This window comes from Haliaeetus leucocephalus, unplaced genomic scaffold (assembly GCF_000737465.1).
Source record: "Haliaeetus leucocephalus isolate CR32 unplaced genomic scaffold, Haliaeetus_leucocephalus-4.0 Scaffold0, whole genome shotgun sequence".
Taxonomy (NCBI): Eukaryota; Metazoa; Chordata; class Aves; order Accipitriformes; family Accipitridae; genus Haliaeetus; species Haliaeetus leucocephalus.
Window position 1 is genome coordinate 20,342,921 of NW_010972436.1, and position 24,038 is coordinate 20,366,958.

At 37.2% G+C, this 24,038-nt stretch overlaps 1 protein-coding gene across 2 annotated transcripts in view; it reads right to left on the bottom strand.

The window, feature by feature from the left end:
- Nucleotides 1–9,957: 9,957 nt before the first annotated feature.
- The window catches only part of UBE3C (ubiquitin protein ligase E3C), an 80,121-nt gene continuing 66,040 nt past the window's right edge, over nt 9,958–24,038 (bottom strand). The window contains exons 20-23 of one of the 2 annotated variants that reach the window (XM_010585836.1): nt 17,679–17,867; nt 17,515–17,581; nt 16,494–16,624; nt 9,958–10,990 (exon numbers count right to left, since the gene is read on the bottom strand). In XM_010585836.1, coding sequence (XP_010584138.1) covers nt 10,820–10,990; nt 16,494–16,624; nt 17,515–17,581; nt 17,679–17,867 — 558 coding nt within the window. In that variant the 3' untranslated portion in view covers nt 9,958–10,819. Of the gene's footprint in view, nt 10,991–12,588; nt 14,744–16,493; nt 16,625–17,514; nt 17,582–17,678; nt 17,868–24,038 lie in introns of those variants that run through there. The other variant, XM_010585842.1, reaches the window with a different exon arrangement.

The window sequence follows — 24,038 nt, forward strand, 5'->3', positions numbered from 1 at the left end:
TTCGCGCCTCGGGGGCGGGGCTTCGCGCCTCGAGGGCGGGTCGCCTTCCGCGTCACGGAGCCGCCGCCGGGGCGCCGTCAGCGCGTGCCGGACCGTTTCCCCCCGCCCCGGCGGGGACAGCCGCCATCATCGGGCTCGCCTGCCGCGGGGCGGGCGAGCGGCCTTCCCCGGCGCTGGTTTCCCCTCACGGCATCGTCGGTATTCCTGCCCCGGGGTTCGTAAGACCCCCCCTCTCCCCGAGGCAGGCGGTTGGGTGGGAGACCCCTCTGGGCTTCTCTGAGGGGAAGAAAGTGATGTCCAGGTGTGTTGCTGAGGGAAAAGGAGAACAAAAGTAGTAACAGTTTAAAAAAGCACTCTCTGAATAGGTGAGTTTGGCTGCTAGAAGTGAGCAGACAAAGTTTCTTCCCTCGTGCGCATCTTCCTTTCAGTCTCGAAAATCGTCGTCCTCGTGAGGCCTCCGTTTCTGCTTTGAGGCCTGCGGTTCATCGTTTTCCAGCTGGCACCTGGACAGATTCCTCGTGCTGCTTGAATATATTTAAGCATCCTTCGGGTTATATTTGAGTATGTGGTTTTCCCAGTGTCATGGCTGAGAGCAAAGTATAAGCAGCCAAGTTATTATTCTATTTTAAAAATTTGGACTTTATCCATTATTTAAATTGCTGTAAAATTACATTTCTCGCCCTTTATTTAAAAAGTTGGAGGCGGCATTGATTTATAGATCACCAAAGTGAAATTAGAGAGTTTCCACGCCTAAAATGTCTGCTCCACAAATAAAGTCAATTAAAAGGCTACTCATCGTTTTGGGGGTGTTTATGTTAAGGGAGTAGGATCAGTCCAAAAGGAAAAAAGCAAACTTAGAATAAGACAGAGGAGAACCTAATACAAATCAGCAAGGCAAGTAGTAGGACAACCCTAAGAGAAGTATACGCTTGGTGCTTTGGGGGAAATGGAAGCTTCAGAAGAAATATTGCGTGTAAGATTTGATGCTAAACTGTGGTCATGGAAACAAGTCTTGAAAATTAGATCAAAGAGACACCCAGTACCATTGTTAGTTTCTCATCAGCAAGTAGCTGTGAAGTCCAAGTTGTTGATCCACTTGGAATAAAAAAAAAAAGACAACTAGTAGGTTAGACTGGCTCTTTCTAAAAGGTATGGTTGCAAACCTCAGAGGATTCCCAGCCTAGCAAGTGCAAAGGTAAGCAGCAGGTCAGTGCTGTGTAGTTTGGGAGGAGACTTTGATTTAATGCTTTAAACATTTCTTGATGTGGAAATAAAGAGGTGTAACCAATGACAGGTGAGAAAGTATGAAAAGTCTTCAGTCTTTTAAAAAATCTCACCTGCATTAAACAAGCTAGAAGTAGCGCATGAGGCAGTTACTTCGCTCTAATTCTTTACAGAGTAGATTTTTATATTAAAGTTATGGTGCAATGGATGCCAACCGTAAATTTTTCTATTTATCCACACAAGCAGAACAGTGGCAAAGAAGCGTAATTCCTTATGGAATTACAGTGTTGAAATCGCAACACTGTCTACACCAGTGCAACCGGGACCCTGCGCTTTAACACAACTGTTTTATGGGTGACAGCCTTACAGTAGTTTGCCCATAGATTTTTCTAACACTATTCTGACTCTAGACTGCGTAGCTCTCCATTAACACTCTTCAGATATAGGAATAATGTTTGGGAAGGCTTAGAGACCAATTTTGCACTTAGAGAAAGTAAAATATGAGAAGGTAAAAGTGCCTTGCTCACAGCTGAGGGCAAGGCTAGCACCATGAGATCCAGTTTCGCATTTTCTACAGCAAAACACAGAGAATGTAAATAAATGTTTCCAAAGTTACAGAAAGAAACCAAAGATTATGTAATTATAAAAAAAAAAAAAATCCAAAATGTATTTTAATTGGTTTATGTTTGTCTTTGTCTTAGAAGTGGGATATGAACACATTTCCCGAGACTTTGCAGAACGGGTAGTTTGCACAGCCACCAATTACAAATATAATTTATTATGGCATCTTTTTTTTTAACTTATTATCTTTGATAGCTGAGATTATCTAACACTGAACAGTAACGAGAAGTATTTAATTTTTTTTAAGTTGGTTTATATTGTGCACTTGATATTTAATTTTCTGTTCTCTGGTTTACAGGGAAGGGCAGAGGATTGCAATAAATACAGCACATGGCACAGCCAGCCAGAAGGGGTACTGTTGGGTATACTGAAGAACACTGCAGAGATCCAGGTGAGCGTGCAAAGTCAGTATCCCCAAAACTCCCGTAGTGAAACAATGTGACCCCAGTTTGTCTTCACCAGACCTGAGCTGGCTTCTGCAGAGCCGCTTACATGATTGTCTCCAGTGCCCCAGTTCTGAGAGATTTCACTACCTTATGCTTGTAAGCATACAGCTTGGTCAGCTCTGGAGCTGCACCCAGGCAAGAGCCAATCTTACTGGACTCTGCAGGAGGCAGCTCAGTCTGGCAAGCTGGCACAGAGTGCTACTGGACCTCCATGGACTTGGTGACATTCAGAAACAATGGGACAGAGGTAGCAGCTGAGGGATTTCTATTTGTATCTCAAGGTCTTAGGAGCAGGGGAAGTAACTCCAGAGACTCCAGGCTGAGGTTGCCTCTAACACAGCGTCCATCAGACTGCTCAGCTTCTACCAAAGGAAGAAAGTCTCTACATCCCACCTGTGGTTCAAGCTTCCCGTGTTGGTAAATGACCAAGCGTTCCATCCGAAGTCATCTGACAAGGTTTAACCTTACACATTTTTTCATGCACAGAAGTGGGTTACAAGTTAACAGTAATTTGGGGAGCGCAAGACTAACAGGATGAATCTATAAAAACGTTAACAGTGACAGATTTTTATCCCTTTTGATCAGCTTCCTGTAAAATTTATCAGAGAAACATAAAGAGTAGTTTCAAAAACATTCATGGTCTTGTTTTCCTGGCTTCTGTTTGTTTTCTGACCAGAAGAACGTTGCTTGCTGGTGAGCAGCGAAGGAAACGCTGCTTTGATGCTGCTCTGCCCAGTGCACTTGTTGCCTTAGCCCAGACAACTAATAAAACAGGACTAATAAAACAGAAAAGCTTTTAGATTCAGAAAACCTTCTTCGAAGGTATTTGCAAAAGTACAAAGTAAAAGCATTCTATGTTTTTATGGCTAGCGGCTTGCAGCAAAAGCCTGGAATATTGTGTTAAAGAGCATTAAATTTGATGTTGCTGGCAGAGGATCAACATTCCAATAGCAAAAGCTGATAAATTCTGCTGGGTCTGTTGAAGCCGGTACCAAAGATCCAGGCAGACCCGGGCTGGTATCCAAGTACTGAGTCATAAGTCCGAATAAACTCTGTTATGAAAGGATCTTCATTGTTCAAGAATTTTCAACTCTCACCTGGGAACATGAGGGAGAGGTCTGGTTCACTTCAACTAACTTCAGCTGTCTAAAAGTTAAGCATCTAGTTTAAGGCCTCCAGCTATGAAGAGCGAGAGAAAGAGGGGGCACCTCCAGGGCACGATCTATTCCACCCACTTTGGAGATGTGTTTTATTAAAGAAAGAACTGCCCTCTGGAGCGCTGTCTCTGGGTTGCCTTTCTTTCATCGGAAGTGCCTCGACAGCCACCTTACAGATGGCTGAAGTTAAGTGAGATGAATTCAGGCCTAACTGGTAGCTATAACCTAATGATGGAAATAATATGGCAGCATTCCAGGAGGTATTAGCAATTCACATAGTTCCCAGATTCTTTTTTTTAATCATTTTTTATGACTTATGGAGGTCAATTATGAAAAGCCCATCAGAACACAAGAAATGCTTAAAAATGCTGCATTAGAGAGATATTAATATTAGTCCGCTTGATGTGGTAATGGCTGCAGCCTTCTCGGCCTGCTGCTCTGGCCTGCTGCTTAATGCATCCAGTTTTTCTATTTACAGATTTACAGATTCTATTTTTGGTATTAGCAAAGAACATGAGCATATGTATCAAAGACTGTTCTCACATCATTTAATTATAGTACTACTGGCAAAGTAATTCTGGAAAGTGCCACTTAATTAAATATAAGCATTAACTTTTTGCTGATAGCTTATCAGAAACAATTAGGTTTGAAATATGGGCAATACACCTAATGTTTAAAACTTTAAGTAGAAGCATTAAAAGCACAAAATAACCAATTTTCATTAGCATTCTCCAGAGCTTTTTCTGCTGAGCACAACCTCAATTTTCATTGGTACAGTGCTTCTTACTGCAAGTTTATCTGGACTCCTCTTTGTAACCAAAAGCTTGAGCCGAGTGGATGCTTTTGAAAGTGATTAAAACATTTCAGGATAGCTGGTGTTTTTTTCAATTCCTCCTGAAGTATCAGGTGTATTCTGCTGATTATTTGAGGTGTGTAGACAACAACCGAAGAACTGTTGTGGGCAGTCAGAAGATCTCACAGCTTAAGGCAAATGCTTATTCCTTGCAAGGACAGCCTGATCAGCATTTATGTTCATATACCAATGCCAAATATTGGTTAATTCTATGTAATTTTTCATCAATAGCCAGATAGATCGAACACATAATTAGACCTAAAGTATCTCTGCAGAACTTCGGGCTCTGCTGCCGTTTGCCTGAAAGTGCAGACGGGAAAAACAGTAAGCAGAGCTGTAAGGAAAAGAATTCTTCTTAATTAAAGATACAAGGGCTAGACGGAACTAATTTCTTTAGAAGGTGTGTTTGACAACACACAGCAAAACTACACAGCAACTGCTGAGATGCTTTTCCTAGACTGAACATTAGGGTAAGCAGAAGTATCAAGATGATCTGAAACTACACCATCTGGTAAATGCCCGTTTCCTTCTTCAGCAATCAAGAGTTTTGTGTTAACTATAAACAGAGAATAAAATAGAAATAATGCAAAACTACTTTTCAGTCAAATGTTACACAGAATGAACTAACAGCTGCTCTGGGAATGCAAAAAAGAATGATCTTAAATATAGTAGGACATTTGAGCAAGCTGTTCCTATAAATACATTAACAAACACTGCAAACAGAATGTAGGTTTTCTACAGAGATGTGGACATGCAAACTTAGTCCCAGGCTGGAGAGCAACTATTCTAGCAATGAAACGTAGCAATGATTTAACCATCACACAAGTTCATCCCTTGACAGCATGAAAGCAAGCCTGCAGGACATCTGTGCCTGCCTTTATGTATAAGCAGTCCCGCTGGTGCCAGTCAGAATTCCCATGTTTCTCCTGTTTGACTGTCTGATGTGCTTTGCTGGATTGCACCTAGCGCTGAGCTACCCAGTCTTTGCAGAAGACAGCCAAATTACAGGAGTTTGTCCAGGAAGTTGCACTTCTACATGTTTGATTCTGTTGGTGGCAGAACAAATGAATACACAGATTATTTAACATTTAGCATTAGTCCTATGGTTTCTGCATCAATGTTTAGCATTGTATCCATAAAAAGTTGTGAAAATAATTGAGACCTCACTTTTTACTAAGTCTGTTATTTCGCAATTGATAACAGATTTGCAAAATCCTTGAAAAGACAAAGCAGGACTGGAAGTTGAAAAAGCAAAGCCACAAAACCTTAAATCTAACCTTACCTGGTAAGTGCTATCTATTAACTACAGACATCTACAGGCATCTGTCAAGGAAGAGAATTAGTGTAGTCTACTCTGTCCCCAGTCACATCACGTCCACAAAGGTATTTTGAAGATGCCGCTGTGTTCACTAACAAGCAAGTCAGAGAGAAAGATGATTAAGGTTTTGGAGCACGTGTCATATGAGGGGAGGCTGAGAGAGCTGGGCTTGGTTTAGCCTGGAGAAGGCTCAGATTCCTCTTAGTACTGCCCAGTGACAGGACAAGAGGCAATGGGCACAAACTGGAATAAAAGAAATTGTGTTTAAACCTGATTAAAAATGTTTTATTGTAAAGGTAGTTAACACTGGAACAGTTTGCCCAGAGAAGTTGTGGAGTCTCCATCCACAGAGACATCCAGAACTCCACAGGGCAACATCCTGAGCAACCTGCTCCAGCTGACCCTGCTTTGAATAGAGGGGTTGGACTAGGTCATCTTCAGACACTCCTGCTGACCTCAACCAGGTTCCGTGTTCTTTGAAATGCGTTCAACTGGTACAACTTCATAATCACTTTTTGCCTTGTGTTGTCTCTCTACACACATCAGAAATATTATGAGCTTTCCAGACTACCAGATACATACTGAAAAACAGGCAAGATATCTGGGCATTTGTGTTCTATTCATGCTATGAATTATGAACTGCCCTACAAGAGAAATTTTCTGTCATTTTCTGTTTACCACATTTTTAGTGGCAGGTAAGCTGAAGAATATATGGTGCTATTTGTAAGCATTCCAAAATACACATGCACAATACTATATAAATGCTATCGTGGAACTAAAAATGTATTTAGCAATGAAAATAATAAAAAAGCAAAGGGAAGCAGATAATTACAATTACCAAAGGAGATAAAAATCAAATTACACATTCAGAGGGGCCTACACATGTGCTAAAATTCCAGAGGAAGCTGAAAGAGATGTTTTTGTACGTGTTTGCTAACAGAGTAGCATTCTTCACTATGAATTACAGCTTCTCATCTTTTTATCCAAGGAATGAGTTTTCTTTCCAAAGATTCTGAAGAATTTTTTTCAAAGCACATCAGTGATCTTAGCTACATTGTTTGAAAGACGCACTGAAACAAAGCTAAACCTTACAGCTGCAGTTTGACTGACAAGAGTGGGAACTTCACAGCTCGAAAACTGAAGTTACAAATCATCCTGAAGCAGTAAAATCATAGAATCACTTCGGTTGGAAAGGACCTTTAAGATTGAGTCCAACCGTTAACCTAACACTGCCAAGTTCACCACTAAGGGCCGCATCTACACGTCTTTTAAATGCCTCCAGGGATGGTGACTCCACCACTTCCCTGGGCAGCCTGTTCCAACAGTAGTAACCTCAAGACCAACAAACAGTTAGTATTAGCTTCTCTTAGAACCTATTCAGTATTATCAATCTTTAGCAAGAGAATGCCAAATTTACTGGGGAGAGGGGGGGAACCGAAAGAAAAGAGTGTTTCTGCAAAGTTTCAAGAAAACTCAAATTATTTTATTCACAAAAGCAGAAGTCAATAAAAATATAGATATCCTGATCAGTTTTACAGACCATGTTCATTTCTTCTCTCCTTCACTGACAGGCAAAGCATCATGAAAAAAATTAGTAACAAGCATTTACATCACAAACCATTATTAACACAGATTCTTGTATATGAGCAAATGTTTTAAAGTTTTTGCATATAATTATAAATACAAAAAAAATTACAGCTCCAACAAAACATTCCAAGAAAAACAGCTCTCGTGTTTTTTCCTTTTTGTTTCTGTGCTGTACTATTTTTCAGTGGTAAAAAGAGTATGTGCTGTCTCACTGGCATTTAACAAACAGGTTTTGGTTTAACCTGAAATTTAGCATGAGCTCACTGCACTCCTTAAAGTGTTTTCTTTGAATTCCAAAGCACTTCACAGATCAAATTAGGATGTTTGTGCTAGATTACTCAAGTAATGCCAAAAAAACCTGTCCACGTTGCTACTAATAGCATCAGGAAGCTCTTTTTTTTTAGTTATGGAGCACCACACACAAAAATAACTGAAGAAATCCTTGTTGTTCAAATCAAACTTCTGTCAGCTCAGTGTTTACACATGAAACTGGAGCCAAATCTTTCCCCTTCTGTAGACATAAATTCTCCGTAGAAATCATGAGTGAGTTTTGTGAAATTTATACAAGTCCGGCTTTCAGGACCATGACAGAAGACAGCCGAGATTAAGGAACAAGGCCACTCATTTCTGGTTTGGTTTGGTTTGTTGTTGTTTTTTATTTCCAGCTAGTAAGACTAAACCCACATCCAGAAAAATTCTCAGAGTTAAACAGACCAAGTCCTAATTTTATTTTTTTATTCACTTTTATGCCTTTTAACTTTGGAGAGATGAAGAATTTGCAACCTCTTCCATTATAAAGATAAACCTTGACAAAAATGTTTTTAAAACAGGTTACAAAATTATAAAACAAAAATCATTTGAAAACAAAAACCAAACAGAAAATGCTGTCATTTTTCAAAATGCAAGTACTGAAGTAGGAGGACAAAACACTGAAGCACTGAAATTGACTTTAAGGAAGGGTTGTCTTGCACAAAAAACAACTCCAAACCCGTAATTATTACTGCTATAATTCTGATGATCAAAATCTACAATAATATTTCAGGTTACTTGCATGCAAGTGCTTCCTGCCTCTGCCTACCTAAACTCTGGCAGCATCACAACTGGGAGAGAGTTCACTCTTCTTTTAAAAAACAGAAAACCCATTTTCATATATAAACAATTCTTGCTACGGAAGAGCTACAAGAGATCATTTAGACCACCTAGCTCCTCAGGACGTGACTAACTATACCTGTATTATTTCTCATACCTTTATCTCCTGTTCCTTAAAATATCCAGCAATAGATCATTGAAAAGCAGGGACTCGTGCTTCATTCTGACTATACAAAAACAGTTGACAGTCAGAATTTAAAGCAGTCGTTGCCAAAGGAAAGCCCTACCCTCTTCTTATTGCAGTCTGGATACTGAAAGTGTAAGCTGTTGCAGCATAGATTTTCAACTGACTACCTGCAGACTGAAAACTAGGCTACAATCCCACTGACTTGAGTATGTCAGAATTTCATACTTAATGTACAGAATATATAAAACAAGATCACAGAGTACTACATACTGAAAAAATAAAAAGTCAAGAGTATTTTCAGCAAACTCAAATTCTCTACTGAAGTTTTCTGCAGCGGTGTGAGTCTTGCCATTACATGACCACACCTATCTGCAACTCACACCTGCCCCCAGCCTACCCTCTCTGTTGAACTTGCACTCATGGTAACAGACAGGAATAGTGTGCACTGTCTCCTTTTACAAAAGCAGAAAGCGTACATTACCAGTCATGATTACTTGGCATGACTCCAACACAATCTTCAAAATATGAGCATTTAATAGAAAATTTAAATTTAATTTTACAAAATACAGACACAACACTACCCAATGTAGCAAAACAATGGAATTGAAAAATAATTTCAAAATATTTAAAGCATTAGGTTCTAAAATAAATAATGCTATCTAAAAGAAGTGTTCAGGTTTTGTGATTAGGAGGCAGTTCCACTATTACTGATCTCTTTTTCAACTTCTTTACAAGTTCCATAATTTATGTAGAAAAATATACAAGAAAAGAATTTTGGGATAAAGAATAGGTTGGGTATGTAACATTTAACATAAATAAAAAGCCTAAAGCAAAACCAAAAAGAAAACCAATCGTTTTATTTCTGTACATCAAGACTACAAATAGTATTTTAACACTTCATTTCTTACCCAAATTAAGAAATTATACATTTTTATATGGTTACTAGTAAACATCTTAAAATCACTCAGTTTCCCCACATGTAAAAGGATATTGCTGGTTACTGCTTATTAAATATGAAATCAAACAGAGGCTTCCAGTAACAGCAAAGTATTTTTTTGCATAAGAGATGAATACAAATTTGATTGTAAATTTTGATGATTTAAAATATAAAACTAAAGTTCAGAGGGATGCTCTTATGAATCTTACAGTTTGAACTATAATTCCTTTTTTAAATTGACTGCAGTTTGCATATGAATACCCAACAATGTGCCTACTACCAGGGGATCAGTTCCTTCCATATGAAAGCAAATTTTTTCCCAGATATCAAATTATATTAAGCAGCATATTCCCACCCACTTTTCTTAGCAGAAATACTGCAGGCAGATGGATATAAAAGCTGTTTAATCACAAAAAAATAATGAATTTGACTAGTGTCTGCGGCACAGATATGGTATTTAAGATGGAAAGAAATGATAGGGAAAAGGAATGTGAACACCACAGGCTTCAAATATAAAAGATAAAGCCTGGTAACTTTGGTTCAAATAATTTTAATAGTTGTTACATGTATATTTTTCCAAAGTGATGACTTTTGTATGTACTGTGTATGCAATAGGAGTCTGATACATTGAAAAAAAAAAATCTGTACAGGCACAAAAGACAGAAACAGAACAGAGAAAACATGGATAGTCACACCCATTCACGACAGTGTTCAAGTGATAATGACGCAGCCGAAGATTGAACTTAAAATTTCTCCAAGGTATTTCAGAAAGCACAAATGGAATATTAGAAAAGTTTTATCTCAGTGCCTACCATCTTGAGGGAAGGTAGTATAAAACAAAATCAGTTCTGCAACAACTATGATTTGTAAACAATTCTACAACGTAAGTAAAGATGTTAGGTTATCAGTAACGAGCACTTCCATCCTCTCAGTTCTGGGATATCTGCAAACATCTGCTTCACTTCCATCTAAAAGATTAATTACAGGATGTTAGCCCTGTCTCATCCCAATGCGCTGCATGGTACACAACTTTATTGCCAGTTTGTGAAATTATTTATGTTTGAACAGCACAAAGCCAAAGCTTCATCTTTGGTTAATTTCACTGAGATGTCACTGTTCTTTAAATGTGCTCTTTCCTCGCATAAACACAGACAACAGCCACGCTGCACACAGCATTCATTGTTTTGAATCATAAAGCAGTGTCAATGTAGTATTATTCAATGAAAGCTAACTAAGAAACCATGTTTAAAAATGAAACCTATTTGAGGGCATTTGATAAGACACAAGAGCTGCAGAAATCTAGATAGAATTCCCTTAAAACTGCTTGGGTATGGGTGCTGCTTATAGAGTAGGCACTGGTTAGTTCCTCTGCAGATCATCCAAATAAGCATCAGTTTGACTCAGCTTAATTCAAATCCAGCAGCACATTCAATGGCATAAAGAAGCTTGCTTCGCATAAGATTTTCGTCATAAAACTCAGGAAGCTTCAACAAGTTCATGCAGGTACTGGCAGTAGGTAGTCTGTCTAAATCAGATCCTCCATTGTGAATGCAAAATGCAGGATATAACTCCTGAAAAATGCAACAGAAAAAAACATCAAAAAATACATGCAAGGCAAAACCTACCCTGTAACAGCTGGCACAGATTTCTAGAAAATAAATCATTACATTAAAACCTGTCACAATGACATACTCAAATGGCATTTTCTTTCATTCCTGGTGGTCCCAAAAGCACTCCTGAGTTGTGTAGTGCCTCCCTCTACCTTGTCCTACCAAGATCCATTAATTTGCAAAACACAAAGCAATTTATTTGGTTCTAAGGAAAAAATAATTATTTGTTATTGTTCATACACTCTACTCTGCAAATTAATGATACTACAAAAACGGTGAAACACGAAATGGAAAAAATAATACAGCAGCATGCAAGAATTTTTTTGCTGTGTTTGGGATAAACAACTGGGACTCTCAACTTCAGACTCTCCTCCTTACAAAGCCTCCCAAATGCCCATGGATACTGTTTATTCTGTAAGAACAGGAAAATGATGGCTTCCTGCTACACTGAAGTTTTCTGACAGTGAAATACATGCCGAACACGGGGAACAACAGACCACTAGCAGTAATGGAGGTAAATGGAGAAGGATGTTCTATCATGTTTGAATGACATATAGTATTTGTCATTGTATAATGACACAGCTTCTTCTGAGTTGTTTTCTTCCTTCCAAGCAGGGAAGATGTTGTTTCCATATACACAAAAATCCCAATAAAGGCAATTTCGCTCTAGCTAATGAAGTGATGTGCTATGCCAGTTACAACATTCTTCTGTTACAAGTTCAAAAGTATTCCAGTTTTACGCACAAATTCTACACGAGCATTTATTTGTCATGTTAAAGTGATGCTCTGAGGAGAGCATGAGTAAGTGACCAGACCTAAGAACAAATTTTATAAAGCTACAGTACTACATCAGTTTCTTTCTCTGACATCAAAAAAAAATCCCAAACAAATAAAAAAACTATGATCAAACATACCCTTTCAGTGTTTTCCTTCTAGAGCTTTAGTTTGTTAGCATACCCCAGATATACAAAATAAGTTCAAGTGGATGAGTATCAAGCCATCATTTTCCTTCTACTCACCACCATATACGATCGTATATTTCATATATTCTTTAATATCATCTGATACAATGTTAAAGGCATTTCTTGCCCTAAAGGGATTTCTGTCTAAATTAATCTTTCAGCAAGCCTACAATTCATGAATTTCAAGACGAACAGTACTAATGACTTCAGTGGATCTGTTCACATGTAAGATTAAGCAAGTATTTACACTACCATGGTCTAGAACTCTGAATCAAGAGGTAATTTATATTCTCCAAATAAAAATCTAATTTTATTTAAAACAATTATACTTTGTATTTCTTCACAGAGTGATTATAAAGTCACTCAGCTGTTACTGGGATGATATTGATGTGCATAGTGAGTCTGTAATGATATAAACTTGTTAAACCCTGATTATTCCTCTGATGTGATAGCTATTGATCTGAGGAACAGACTTTTAAGACATTTTGTATGTAATATTTAATTGTTTTAATAATATCTGATTTTTTCTTCTTCTGAGAAAGGGTATAGTGAAAAATATATTTATTTGTTACCTCTAAAGCACTGCTTTTGCTGGCAAGAAAGTATTCATTTTATCAAATGCTTGCCTGAGGTAAAGCAGTTCTGATTTTAGAAACTGGAAAAAAATCCCAGCTCCAAAGGCAAAAGGTCAATGAGATTCTAAGCTAAATTATTGTTCAAATGGAGGCCTTAAAAGTATTTCATGGCTAAAATGCTGCATTTTTAGTGTTCCTTTCAAAATGCTAATTGAATTCCCCTACTTTAGCTTTAAAAATGGAAAAATGAAGTTCTAAATTGAAATGTCATGCCAAGGGCACCATTTGTTGCATAATTAAATACTGTACAGCAGGAAACTGCAATAGTTTGGAAGTGAAAAGTATCATCAATTTATTATGTGACCTGATTGGAACTTAACAATTTTCAACCACGCTTTAATGATTTTTTTTTTTTTGTCCGTAACAATCACATTTATTAAACTTATTAAACTTTAATTAGCTTTAGTAAATGTTATTCTGAGTCTGAATCTGGCAGTGAGAGTTTAAGATTTTTAAATGATGCAAAGTTAGACTGTGCTATCGATAAGCTACGAGTGTCAAGACATTTCCTTATCTTAAATTAACAGGCACCAACTTTAAGGAAATGTGAAGGTTCCACAATATAAAGTGTACAGAACATTGCAGAGCGAGAAACAGAAAATGTGTTCCCCTCAGCAAAATACAGTACACATATTAAAACTGTAAATAGATTTTGAAGATACCTTGTGTGAATGTCTACCATCAACATAAATATATTCAGACAGTTATTTGGCCAATAATATTCAGCACTCCTGCAGATTCACACGCTTCGCCTTCAAAGCTCTAAACACCACACTGTCACAGGCTACCAAGACATTACTGCCGATGACAATACCAGTTACCTACTTCCTTTTTTGGCAAAACCCTGGTTTGTTGGTAAATCCATGTTAACAAGATGCTACTGCAAGCACCATCCAAGTATTGACTGAACTCCCGCTCAGTGCTGCCCAGCAAAGCAGCAGTAATGCCTTCTCACTCTGCTTTCTGTTGCCAAGACTGTTACATGTGGCTGAGCTCGCAAGTCCATTGTACAGTGAATTAATCTTTTAACTTACTGCTATCATGCTGAAAATTTGATGACTATTTAACTTCCATTTTTTCCAAGCCAAGTATTTTAAAGTCAGGTTGGGGCCTATCTCCCAAGTACACACACAGACTTCAGCTTTCCACATTTGGCTTCTTTTTTAATGTGTCATGGTCAGCCTTAGTATTTTTAGACTTTTGATTCACTTCCTCCATCTCTTCAAATGTCACGCTGGCCACCTCAAAGCTGGGTAGCTACATCTGCATTTCTTCCTCTCCCCTTGTAATTAAAAAGGATGACAACAAATGGAGACTTCTGTTTACTTTGTTTCCATACAATTGTTTCCCAATTCTCCCTTTATTACATGACTGATGCGCACTGTTCTAGCTTGGTCTCACCCCACAGTTTTCTAATTGTCCTTCCCACTGTCCTATAAAATCCTGCTTGTTGCTAAGAGTATGGTACAGTGATACTCACATGGACTTGGAGAGTTCAAGAGAAATGCTTGCAGGCTTTTAAATAATCGATCACACAAATCAATCAATGAATACCCTAGGTAGGATTCATGTGTTTAAACAGCCATCTCCATTGTCTCCATATCCAAATCTAGTCACACCAGACACTCTTTTCTGTTGAAGGGGATCTAGTAAGTACGTTTTGTGGAGCCTAAGACATGATTCATTTCATCCTGAAGTAGACACGTGGAGCAGACAAATTATCGACTGAAAGTGCCAATTCCTCTCCTAGGTGCCTATAAAAGGAGTGTAACTGAGCTATATGTTATAGATATTGAAGATACGTTGCCTATCCACCAGCTAACAGCACCACACAGCACTTGCTACAGCAGCTGAAGGGACTGTGCAGAGGCTAAGACTGCACAGAGGGTTACAGAACAACTGTACCAAAGGGAGGTTTAAATGATCACACGCTGCAATGGCAGTGCCGCATACCCATATCAGCTTACAAAGAAATAGGAAAATAAAAGGATTGAAGAGGGAAGAGAACGTGAAGTTGCAGTATAACGGGATAGGTGGAAGTCAAGGGAAAAGGGCCGTGCTTCCCTGCAGAATGTGGCACTAGAAACAACTCTTCCACTCCAAAATCGCTCTGCAGCCTGGAAAAAAACCACCGTTTAAACTACTGGGAGCATTCTTTCATCACCCCTAGCAAGTGATCCACATACTACTGTATCACAACCCATGTATGCTTTTAGGTATTTTAAATCATTCAAGTGTCAGAGGTCTGTGTCTGAGACCACTGTGATTTCAATACTGGAGTGTCTTCTTGTTTGTTTTGCAGAGGAAAACTGTATTTTTGAAAAAATTAATCGGAAGTTTGAAAATTCTAGAATTAATTTTGTTTAATTTAATATGAAAAAAACAGTGATAAGTACTACAAAAATCTAAGCTGTGTGCATGGAAGAGGAAGGTGGGGGTTTTTGTTTCATTTTTTACTTCTGACATCTTTATCATGTGTCACCCCCAGGCCACATCACAAGAAAGGGCCCAATTCCTAGAGCTGAGAAGAAATTCCTCTAGCATTTGCCTTTCAAGTATTTTTTAAATGCTGATAAAAAAACCCAAACAAAAACCCCCCAAAAACCCCACCAGAATGAACTTCCACAGTAAGATTCAAGAAAAACTTGTGCAAAATTCCAAGTGTGTTGTTTCCACCTCCAGACTATTAAGTGTATCTGAATTCCTTGTTCCTATATAAAATGTTAGTATCTGTCCCTGAAGTATTTTTATAATGAGAAAATGTTCATTCAACACCACTTATTTTACAGAACAGCTAATAAACCTTCAGGACTTACACAATACCTGCATTCATTTCTTATGGGTGCATCTACCTGTTTTACCTAATAAATGTAGGAAATTAGTTACTATCTACTGTTAATTAAATATTGTACCACAGTACCTTATAATGTGAGAATTTATTAAGTACACGTACTCAAATTTTGTTTGGCAACAAATCTTATTCTTACTTGTAAGGAACTGGATGACGCAATGCCTCTATTTGTTCCACATAAGCCCACCGTTGTATTAATTTTACTAAATAGTACAACAGTAAATATAATGTTGACCACTGCACTAAAGGTGATGGTGTTGCTGTGAAGCAATTTATTCTTTTATTTTCTTACAGAAAAGCATTGAAAGTTCCCACATTTTAGAGGCAATTAAGTCCATGGCCAGTTCTTAGTCAGAATTTTGCAGCCCAGCTGAAACTCATGGGTAGAATATCCTCAGAATTTAGTTTCAAAATGTTTTCAATTTACCTCAGCCTCTCTTTAGTTTTATAAGCAGTAGACAAAAGTTTTCTTCATACTTAAGCTTCACTGTCAATAGCAATCTAAAAACAGCAGCAAAATATTTAGATACAAAGGGTAATGACCTGTGACCCTATAAGCAGATAAATGGTAATTAGAAGGTAACACAATGCATCTCCCACTTCAAATGGTTAATTTAAGAGGTTCAAATTTAATAGCTGCTTTTATATCCCAAATCCTCTTTCGCCTGATTTAAAAGACATTATTCTTAACTCTACCTTGAAACTGGTAGCAATACTGCTTGGGTTCAGTAACATGAAATGGTAGCAAGGATCTTCCATGAGAAAGAGTAAGCGCTCTAACCAATGTGTTTGTAGGCTTATCAGATTTTGCAGTTAAAATAGAAAACAAGAGAACAACATTTCATTAAATATTTTAAAACTATACTCATTATACACACAAATGCAAACATCAAAACTGTTTCTGTAGTCACAGAGGAACATTCTTCTCAAATTGTAAAGTCCTACAGACAAGAAAAGCTTGTATCATAACCTGTAATATTTACAGAAACTTGCCAGGAAGTCAGGAAGATATATACCTTAAACCCCAGAAGAGGCGGTCGAGAGCAGCTTGTTACAAACTTGAGTAGTTTGCGTTTCTCTTCATCAGTGAAGCTTTCTACAACTCTCCAGAATATTTTAATTACAGGATGGTCTGCTGTGTAACCACCTATAATGAGATTTAAATGATTTATAGGTAGAATAGTTTTATGTAAGAAATAAATTCTTCAGAAAACCTAGTATCAATCTTGAAAAGCTTGGGGAAAATATAACCAGCAGGCTTATGCTGCTGACTTCCAGTATCTATAGATCTCTTTGATCACTGCATTTTCAGTTTCTCATTCATTGCTTACCTATGGCTACTATCTCCCTCAGCTTCTTAACTGCAGTTTTCTTCACCTAATCCTATTTATTTTAAATTAATTATATTTAGTTTAGCATTTACCTAGTAACTTTGGATTACTACCTTTACGCCAAGAGTCTGCAAAATCTGCAAGACTCAGGATGTTATTTAATGCATCAACTTACCTTGAGATAAGTTCGGATGTGAACTGATGATATAGTAGCTACTTTTTGATTACATTCATGATAAATGCAGGGAAAAATGAAGCAAGATACCTTACATTCCTCACAAGGAAAAAATACAAGCTCTCTCTTCAGGCCATCTGAGAAATGGTTAAGTACCTGAATGAGGTGGTAGAAACAACTATCCCAAAGTCATTTGCAGACTTATTTTCAGGGCAACCAGACATAAACATTGACTAACACCCATTTAGAAAAGGAATTACATGTTCTCTAATTATCCAGCTATAAACTTGTACTTAAGTGTGTGAATAAAATAAACTGTATACCTATATTTCCCAGCATTTATAAAATTAGGTTGCAATTTTACCCAATCTTCCAAAATTCAGGCCTGTCTAGAGAGTTTGGCCAAAGTTAACAACCAAAGTTAACAAGAATGACCCTACAACTTTGTTCTAAAAGCTACGATAAAAAGCAAGTTTATTTACTTCTGAGTCAGTCATAACACATTTTTTTGTTTAAGTAAAATATGCTTACCTGAATAGTTTGTGAAAGATTTAAGGTCATCCAAACTAATAGGAACCTGGGCACCAGAAATCAGAACCTAATAGTGAAGGAAATTAGACAGTTACATTACAGGGAGAAATTAGCATTTATTTCTGTTTAAAGCAATTGTTTTCTGCAGTTTTAAGCAGAAATACCTGTATTTCCTGTTGATCAAACATTCGAAGCCATTCAAGATTCACAACATTGGCCAGTCCCTGACGGAAGGCAAGGCAATGCTGTCGAATTTGTTTGTTTAACCTGTAGTCTGCCACCAGATGGATGTATGCGATTCGGTTAGCGCTGGTAACAGGAATATCTTTTCCACCTGGCTTCAGCTCAACCACCTATAAACATAACAATTTTCATCACCTTGGTAAACTTTAATTGTGTGCTGTAACCATAAAATTGAACTGCAAAACATTCTAGTAAGTGAGGTATATATTTGAAGTTTACTAGAATATAGTGAAGAATATTCACCTCAAAATAAGATAAAATATTATGACAAGTTATAAAGGTAGGGTTTTTTCTGTTTACCCATAAAAGCACACTCTAGACATCCAGTTTTTAGACCTAGACCTCCAGCTGCTAATGCAGCTGACCGCATGCCCCTGTGGTTTATTACCAGAAAGCAGATTCAGCAAAGTCAGAGTTCTTTTATAGGAGACAGCATGTAATACTAAATTCACCACTGCAAGTCAGACAGAAACTGAGGTGAAAATCTTCCCCTTGGCAAGCTCGCCCCTAGCTTCACTGATGCTATTAAATGCCCTGGAGGAGAGAGTAGCCTGTATAAGCACCACGCTCACACAGAGCGCGCTCCTTCCAGTTGGATCAGAAAAGCTGGGCTTGACTGGCTAGGCTCTTCTTTAACTGGTGATGGTGAATTCTGCAGGATCAACATTAGGGTAAAAGCAATGTCTGCTGAGTCAAAATTAAGATTCTGATACAAGCCTAATTTACAGAATGATAAGCATTCACAATTCTTACTGTTGAAAATCCAAGTTATACATGCTCAGTACTTTCAACAAAAGTAAAAAAAAAAAAAAAAAACAGACAAACAAAAAAATCAAGCCTAAACCTTGTTTTTCTACTGAGAAGCTTAACTTTTGTCCTTCGAGTACACCAAGATACCTCATCATGGAAGAATTTGTAATGAAAAACCCCAAAACCAAAGATACTGTAATTGCATTAATATATAAACTAGGATCAAAGGTAGTTGTTATTAAAACACTAAAGACCTTTACATTTTCTACTGCATGAGGTTAATTTTGATGAGTAGCAGCCCAATTGGAAGGGATTATTAGAGTACTAAGAAGACGATTAAAAAACCTGAGAAGCTGAGATAATGACACCTTCTGAACCATTCCAAAAAACGTTTGCTTTTCTACAGTGGAGTCAGCAATTTTTATTTTATTTTTTTTTAAACAACTGTGCATTTCAGTCTGTGGTAACGACCACATCTTTAAAGCACAGAGAATTAAACACGTGAATAGCTTCTTTTGTAACATGCTACCTAATATGTGAACTGTTCTAGTACTAAGCAAAATACAAGATGGTAAGATTAAAAATTCACAGTGCTTTTGAGCATTCTGATTTTTACTTGATTCATAGCTTTTTAAGGCCAAAAGAGAACATTAAGATTGGTGAATCTGACCTCCCAGATAACACAGGCCAGTGGATTCTGTCTAGAGATTCCTGTATTTAACTCAATAAATCCATAGATGAGTTAGAGCACATTTTTTAGAGAGACAGGCAATCCTGGCGTAAAGACTCCATGTGATGAAGTATTCCTTGATAAGCTACAACAACCTGAATTACAACAGGTGTTAAAAATATGTCTTACTTCCCACTTTAATCCTTCAGCTGCAAGCTTCTTGCTTTTGTTACGCCTACAGTAACAAAAACTCATCAATCCTCCACCATGTCTGTGTGCCGGTAGTACTGACTGCCAGTAGTACCAGGTAGTACCTGGTGCCACTGACTGGCCCAAGGGTGAGGATATTTTTACTGATGAAGTCCACAAGGAGCATTAATAGAGTATGGACGTGATCCATACCACAGTGGAAACACCTGACGAGAAGGGGCCCCTGCGCTGCTAAGCTTTCTCCTCTGCTACTGCAGGCAACAATGCGGTCTAGGAATGTACTGTTTCATCCCCCTATAGTAGTTTTACTATTGTTACTGGAAAGTTAGTCAATAATTGGATTCATCTAATGATTAGAAACATTCTAATTTCCACTTCAAGTCTAATGGGTAAAGTTTGTTCATACCCATTGCTCTTATTTCAATATTGTCCGATAGCTTAACCAGCTCTTTCTTTCCTCCTCAATGATATCCATGATGTATTACTTACGGCCAGCAACCTTATTAATCTTCCCAGAGACTTTTTCACTGAACTAAAATAAGTTCCTTTAATTTCCTCCTATAAAATACCCTTTTACAAAACCTAACAAGATCAGAAAGCTTTCTCTTACTTATTATTTAAATTCCTGTCCTCTTCGGTGTTACAGGATCAGAGCTACCAATGATGTTCCACATGAACAGATCGCTGCTGAAACCTCAACACTATTAATACTTTGCTATCTGCTCACTTACAAATTTTCTTTGAACTGCATAATTACTTGTTCTTTTGTCACTACTTCACCAAATACAATTCCTCTCTTTGAGGCACGGACACACTGAATTTGGCCATATTAAAGCATATTTATATCACCTAACTCATCGAGCTTCTCTTAAGAATACAGACACCAACAATCAACTAACTAATAGGTATTACTCCATTTGTGTACAATAATTTCTGTGAGCTCAGTATTTACACAAAAAGATGCTTGAACTGACTTCCTAAAATAGCAAAAGGGAACTACTGGCAGGGTGTTCTAGAAAACCGCTGTGTTTTAAGATTCATCCCAGCACTGGGTCAAGTAAAACGTCTAACTTTCCCTGCAGGTCAGCAAACAAAGATCAGGACATAGATTAATTTATGCTTATGTTTGCATTATAATAGTACTGTCTCCACAGTGGTTTAAAGATGTCGGGAAAGCTGTATTCATTGTATAATAAAAGCTATTCTCTCTCCCTATAATTTTTTTCTCTGATTTGCAGGAAGAATGTGTTGTACTCTTCTTGACCACTGCTTTTAGAAAATAGGAAAAAATGTTTTTTTAAATCCTATTGTTCCTTTTATTTTTATGTTTTTAAGTAGCAAACCTTGATTTCTGATCCAGCAACACTTCTGTAGGCCTCCTTCCTCCCCACAACCCTGCATTGCCACAAGTAAGACTACAGCATTCAGTTAACCCAATTTCCTGGGGTTTTCCAGTGATCTAACTATCCATTTTCAGAGTTTATCAATGTGAGATCACCATTTTGTCAAAGTATCATCACAGTCTGAAACAAAAGGGCTAATGTAGCCGGAATAATAAATATATTATGCCATAAAGGCTAAGATGGATGTAAAACAGAAGACAGAAAACAGTAACACTTGGTAGCAGTAAAACTATAGTAAATGTCAATGGAGTTCACTTTTTACTCATTCAGTGTTTTCATGGCGTTTTAAAGTAACTATTGTACAACTCCCACTTAATTCTAAATGTCAGGAATAATTGTTGGAAGAGTTCCTTTTCAAAAAGGCCACAACACAATTTATTACATCTTAAAAGATTTATCAGATTGCACTTTTATTTTTATCCATCCAATTTTTGCCACTAGATGGTGCAAGATAACAACACAGGTTACACAGGATGGGCAAGAACAGAAAGTTACCCAAAACGTGCAGACTTGTGCCATCACCTTATTTTCTATTTTGTAGATCTAAGTTTAAACAAACGAAAAAATAATTTTAACTTGGTTCATTATCAAAATCACATATTTTAAAAGAAATCAAATCATACATATTATTTATGTAAGTATTCAGATCATTCAGACAATACCATAGAAAACTGAATTTGATTCCACACTCACAGAATATGTCTTCAAAATGAAGGGGAAATACCAAAATGGGATCAAAAAGTCTCATGTTTTTAAAAATCTGCAAGAAAAGGTGCTTTGCATTTTTTAGTACTGTGGACAGAAGTATTGCATTAGGCCTCTGACTGAAGGTTAAGTACACTCGGAACCACAGTTGCATGCACTTCGGGTCTTCTTGGCTATAAATTCAATTATATGTTTCTGCAGGTACATACTAAAAAAAAATGTGATCAACTTAAATTTATATTCTCATTTAAGAAAACCACAACAGTTTGTAAAAAAAAAAATAAATAAAAATTTACATCTATTTTATATATGGTTGCAGTTCAAGTGAACAGTTCAAACAATCATTTTGAGTTATTATATCTACTATTTTGAACATTAGCATAATAATGAAATAAATACACACTAAAAATCAGCAAAACAGTGAATAACATAGTATTTGTCAAGCAGAATTCAGGAGACTTCTCTTCTGGCTTACTGATAATCATCAGTCACACAAAGTCTATCTGTAAAGTGATTACAGCAATGTGAAAACAGCAAGTGCCTGTTGGTAGACAAACTTAATGCTAGCTGCTGCTCACACAGATCTGGCAGTAGCAGCTCCTTCCCAAGTTAATGGAAAAAAAGGTAATATTTAGAGGGTAAAGTGGGAAATACTTTAGGAAAGAATAAGGGACCTGTCATCTAGGTATTCTTTTTTTGTGTATGAAGATTTAAGACATATATCTCCAGTGCAATTTCAAAAAGCACTTTTATAGATAGTCAAGAACTCTTACAAACTGGTTTTAGGACAGATGAAAATATTCCATCTTTTCTCCTGAACTCTGATCACTTCTGTTCACATCACCCCTGAAGTTTTTCCCCATTCTGAAAGTAAGTCGATAAAGGTTTTCTTTCTTTCCCTGTCATCTGCCTTCCAGATGTTCAGGCAGGAGTTCCAGGTAGAAGATTGCATTTGAATGCCTAAGAATGCATTTGCCGTAAGTGTTATAAATCTGCCTGAGAATGATCAGCCTCAAATTAAAAATTTTGCTTCTGAAAAACCTCCAAAATAATTCAGGTAAGCCACTGTATCCTAGTAAAGAAGCTGCCAAGACAGGAACTTTCAGAACTATTTTTAAGGCTTCAAAATTTTCTCTCAGGGAAATTTCAAGGCAAAGAACTCTCCTTTAGTGAGTCAACGTATTTTCAGTAACAGCAATGGCATTCACATCTGTTTAAAAAGCCAAAGAAGGTGTACTATACCAATTTCACAGAAACTGCTGCCATATATATCATAGTGCTTTTCTGTGGATTTGTGCTTCTACACTTGATTTATGGAGCCTTCTGACTGTGGAGTCTTCTGATCATATTAAACTTTTCCAATCCATGTAATCACAAGACTCAATGTTTGAGAAGACTTGCTAGAGTACAGAATCTAACATTTTTGAAGGAAGAGGAGTACATATTTCAATCTTCCTCTCTTCCCTTGCACAGCCACACAACTCACCTTCCTCATTGAGAGAGAGGGGGCACGGGGGAGGGAGGTCTGAAAAGAGGAGGTATTTTCTGAATTTGTTAACCTTACACATATTATTAGCATTTTATAACCATTTTATCACCATCTAATCTACAAGATAAAAGGAAAAGTAAAATCAATATACACAGCTACTTGAAGGCACCTGTAACTATAGGCTAACATTCTTCTGAGACTTTTTATTGGCCACCATTTTATGCAGCAGATCCAACAGTTGAAATGTAGGCTGGTAGCACTGCATTAGATAATTCTTTATCAAAAGCTAAAGCTATTTGGGGTTGGAAGATAAGGTTGATGGCACAGCTCCCCTAATTAGCAGGTCTAATGTGCAAATTATTAAGTACCTTTTTCAACTTCTGGTGAATGCACTTTGACAATAGTTTAATGGGATCTAAAAGCACATTACAGGATTGGAATCAATACGCTGATAATAGAATTTCTACCTTCTGCTACTGACAGAGGCAATAGAGCCCCTTTTGAATGTGTCTTTCATTGCAGATAATGCTTTTGTGCCACAATTGCTGGATGGACACTGTCATGAGGATAGCTATTTACAATGATAGATTTATGATGCATTTATTGGGCACTAATTTATTAGACACTAAAGTGGTTGTTTAGCTGAAAACTACAGATAATGTACATTCAACATAAGGAGTGCAAATTAAGCTCTTTTCCCAAAGTGAATTAGCCTTACCTTGACACAATTAATTAGTATGCAATGGTTACATGAGTCCAATACCAGACAAAATGTATTTATCCATATGAGGTTTATTAAGGTAATGAAATGAAATATAAAAAGTAACTTGTTGCATTAAAACACAGAAGACAGTGACAAGAACCAATTAGTTCTGCTGAACTACACTAACATGCAGTCTCATTAAAATATGGTTAATACTTTACAGATAGTGTTCTCTCCAAGTATAAACAAAGCAAAACAGCATCAGAATATTTAATTTAACTTACATTTCATTTAGTTACTCAGAAACTGACTATTATATTTGATCTTCCTTTTGAAGTTATGCAGAGCAAT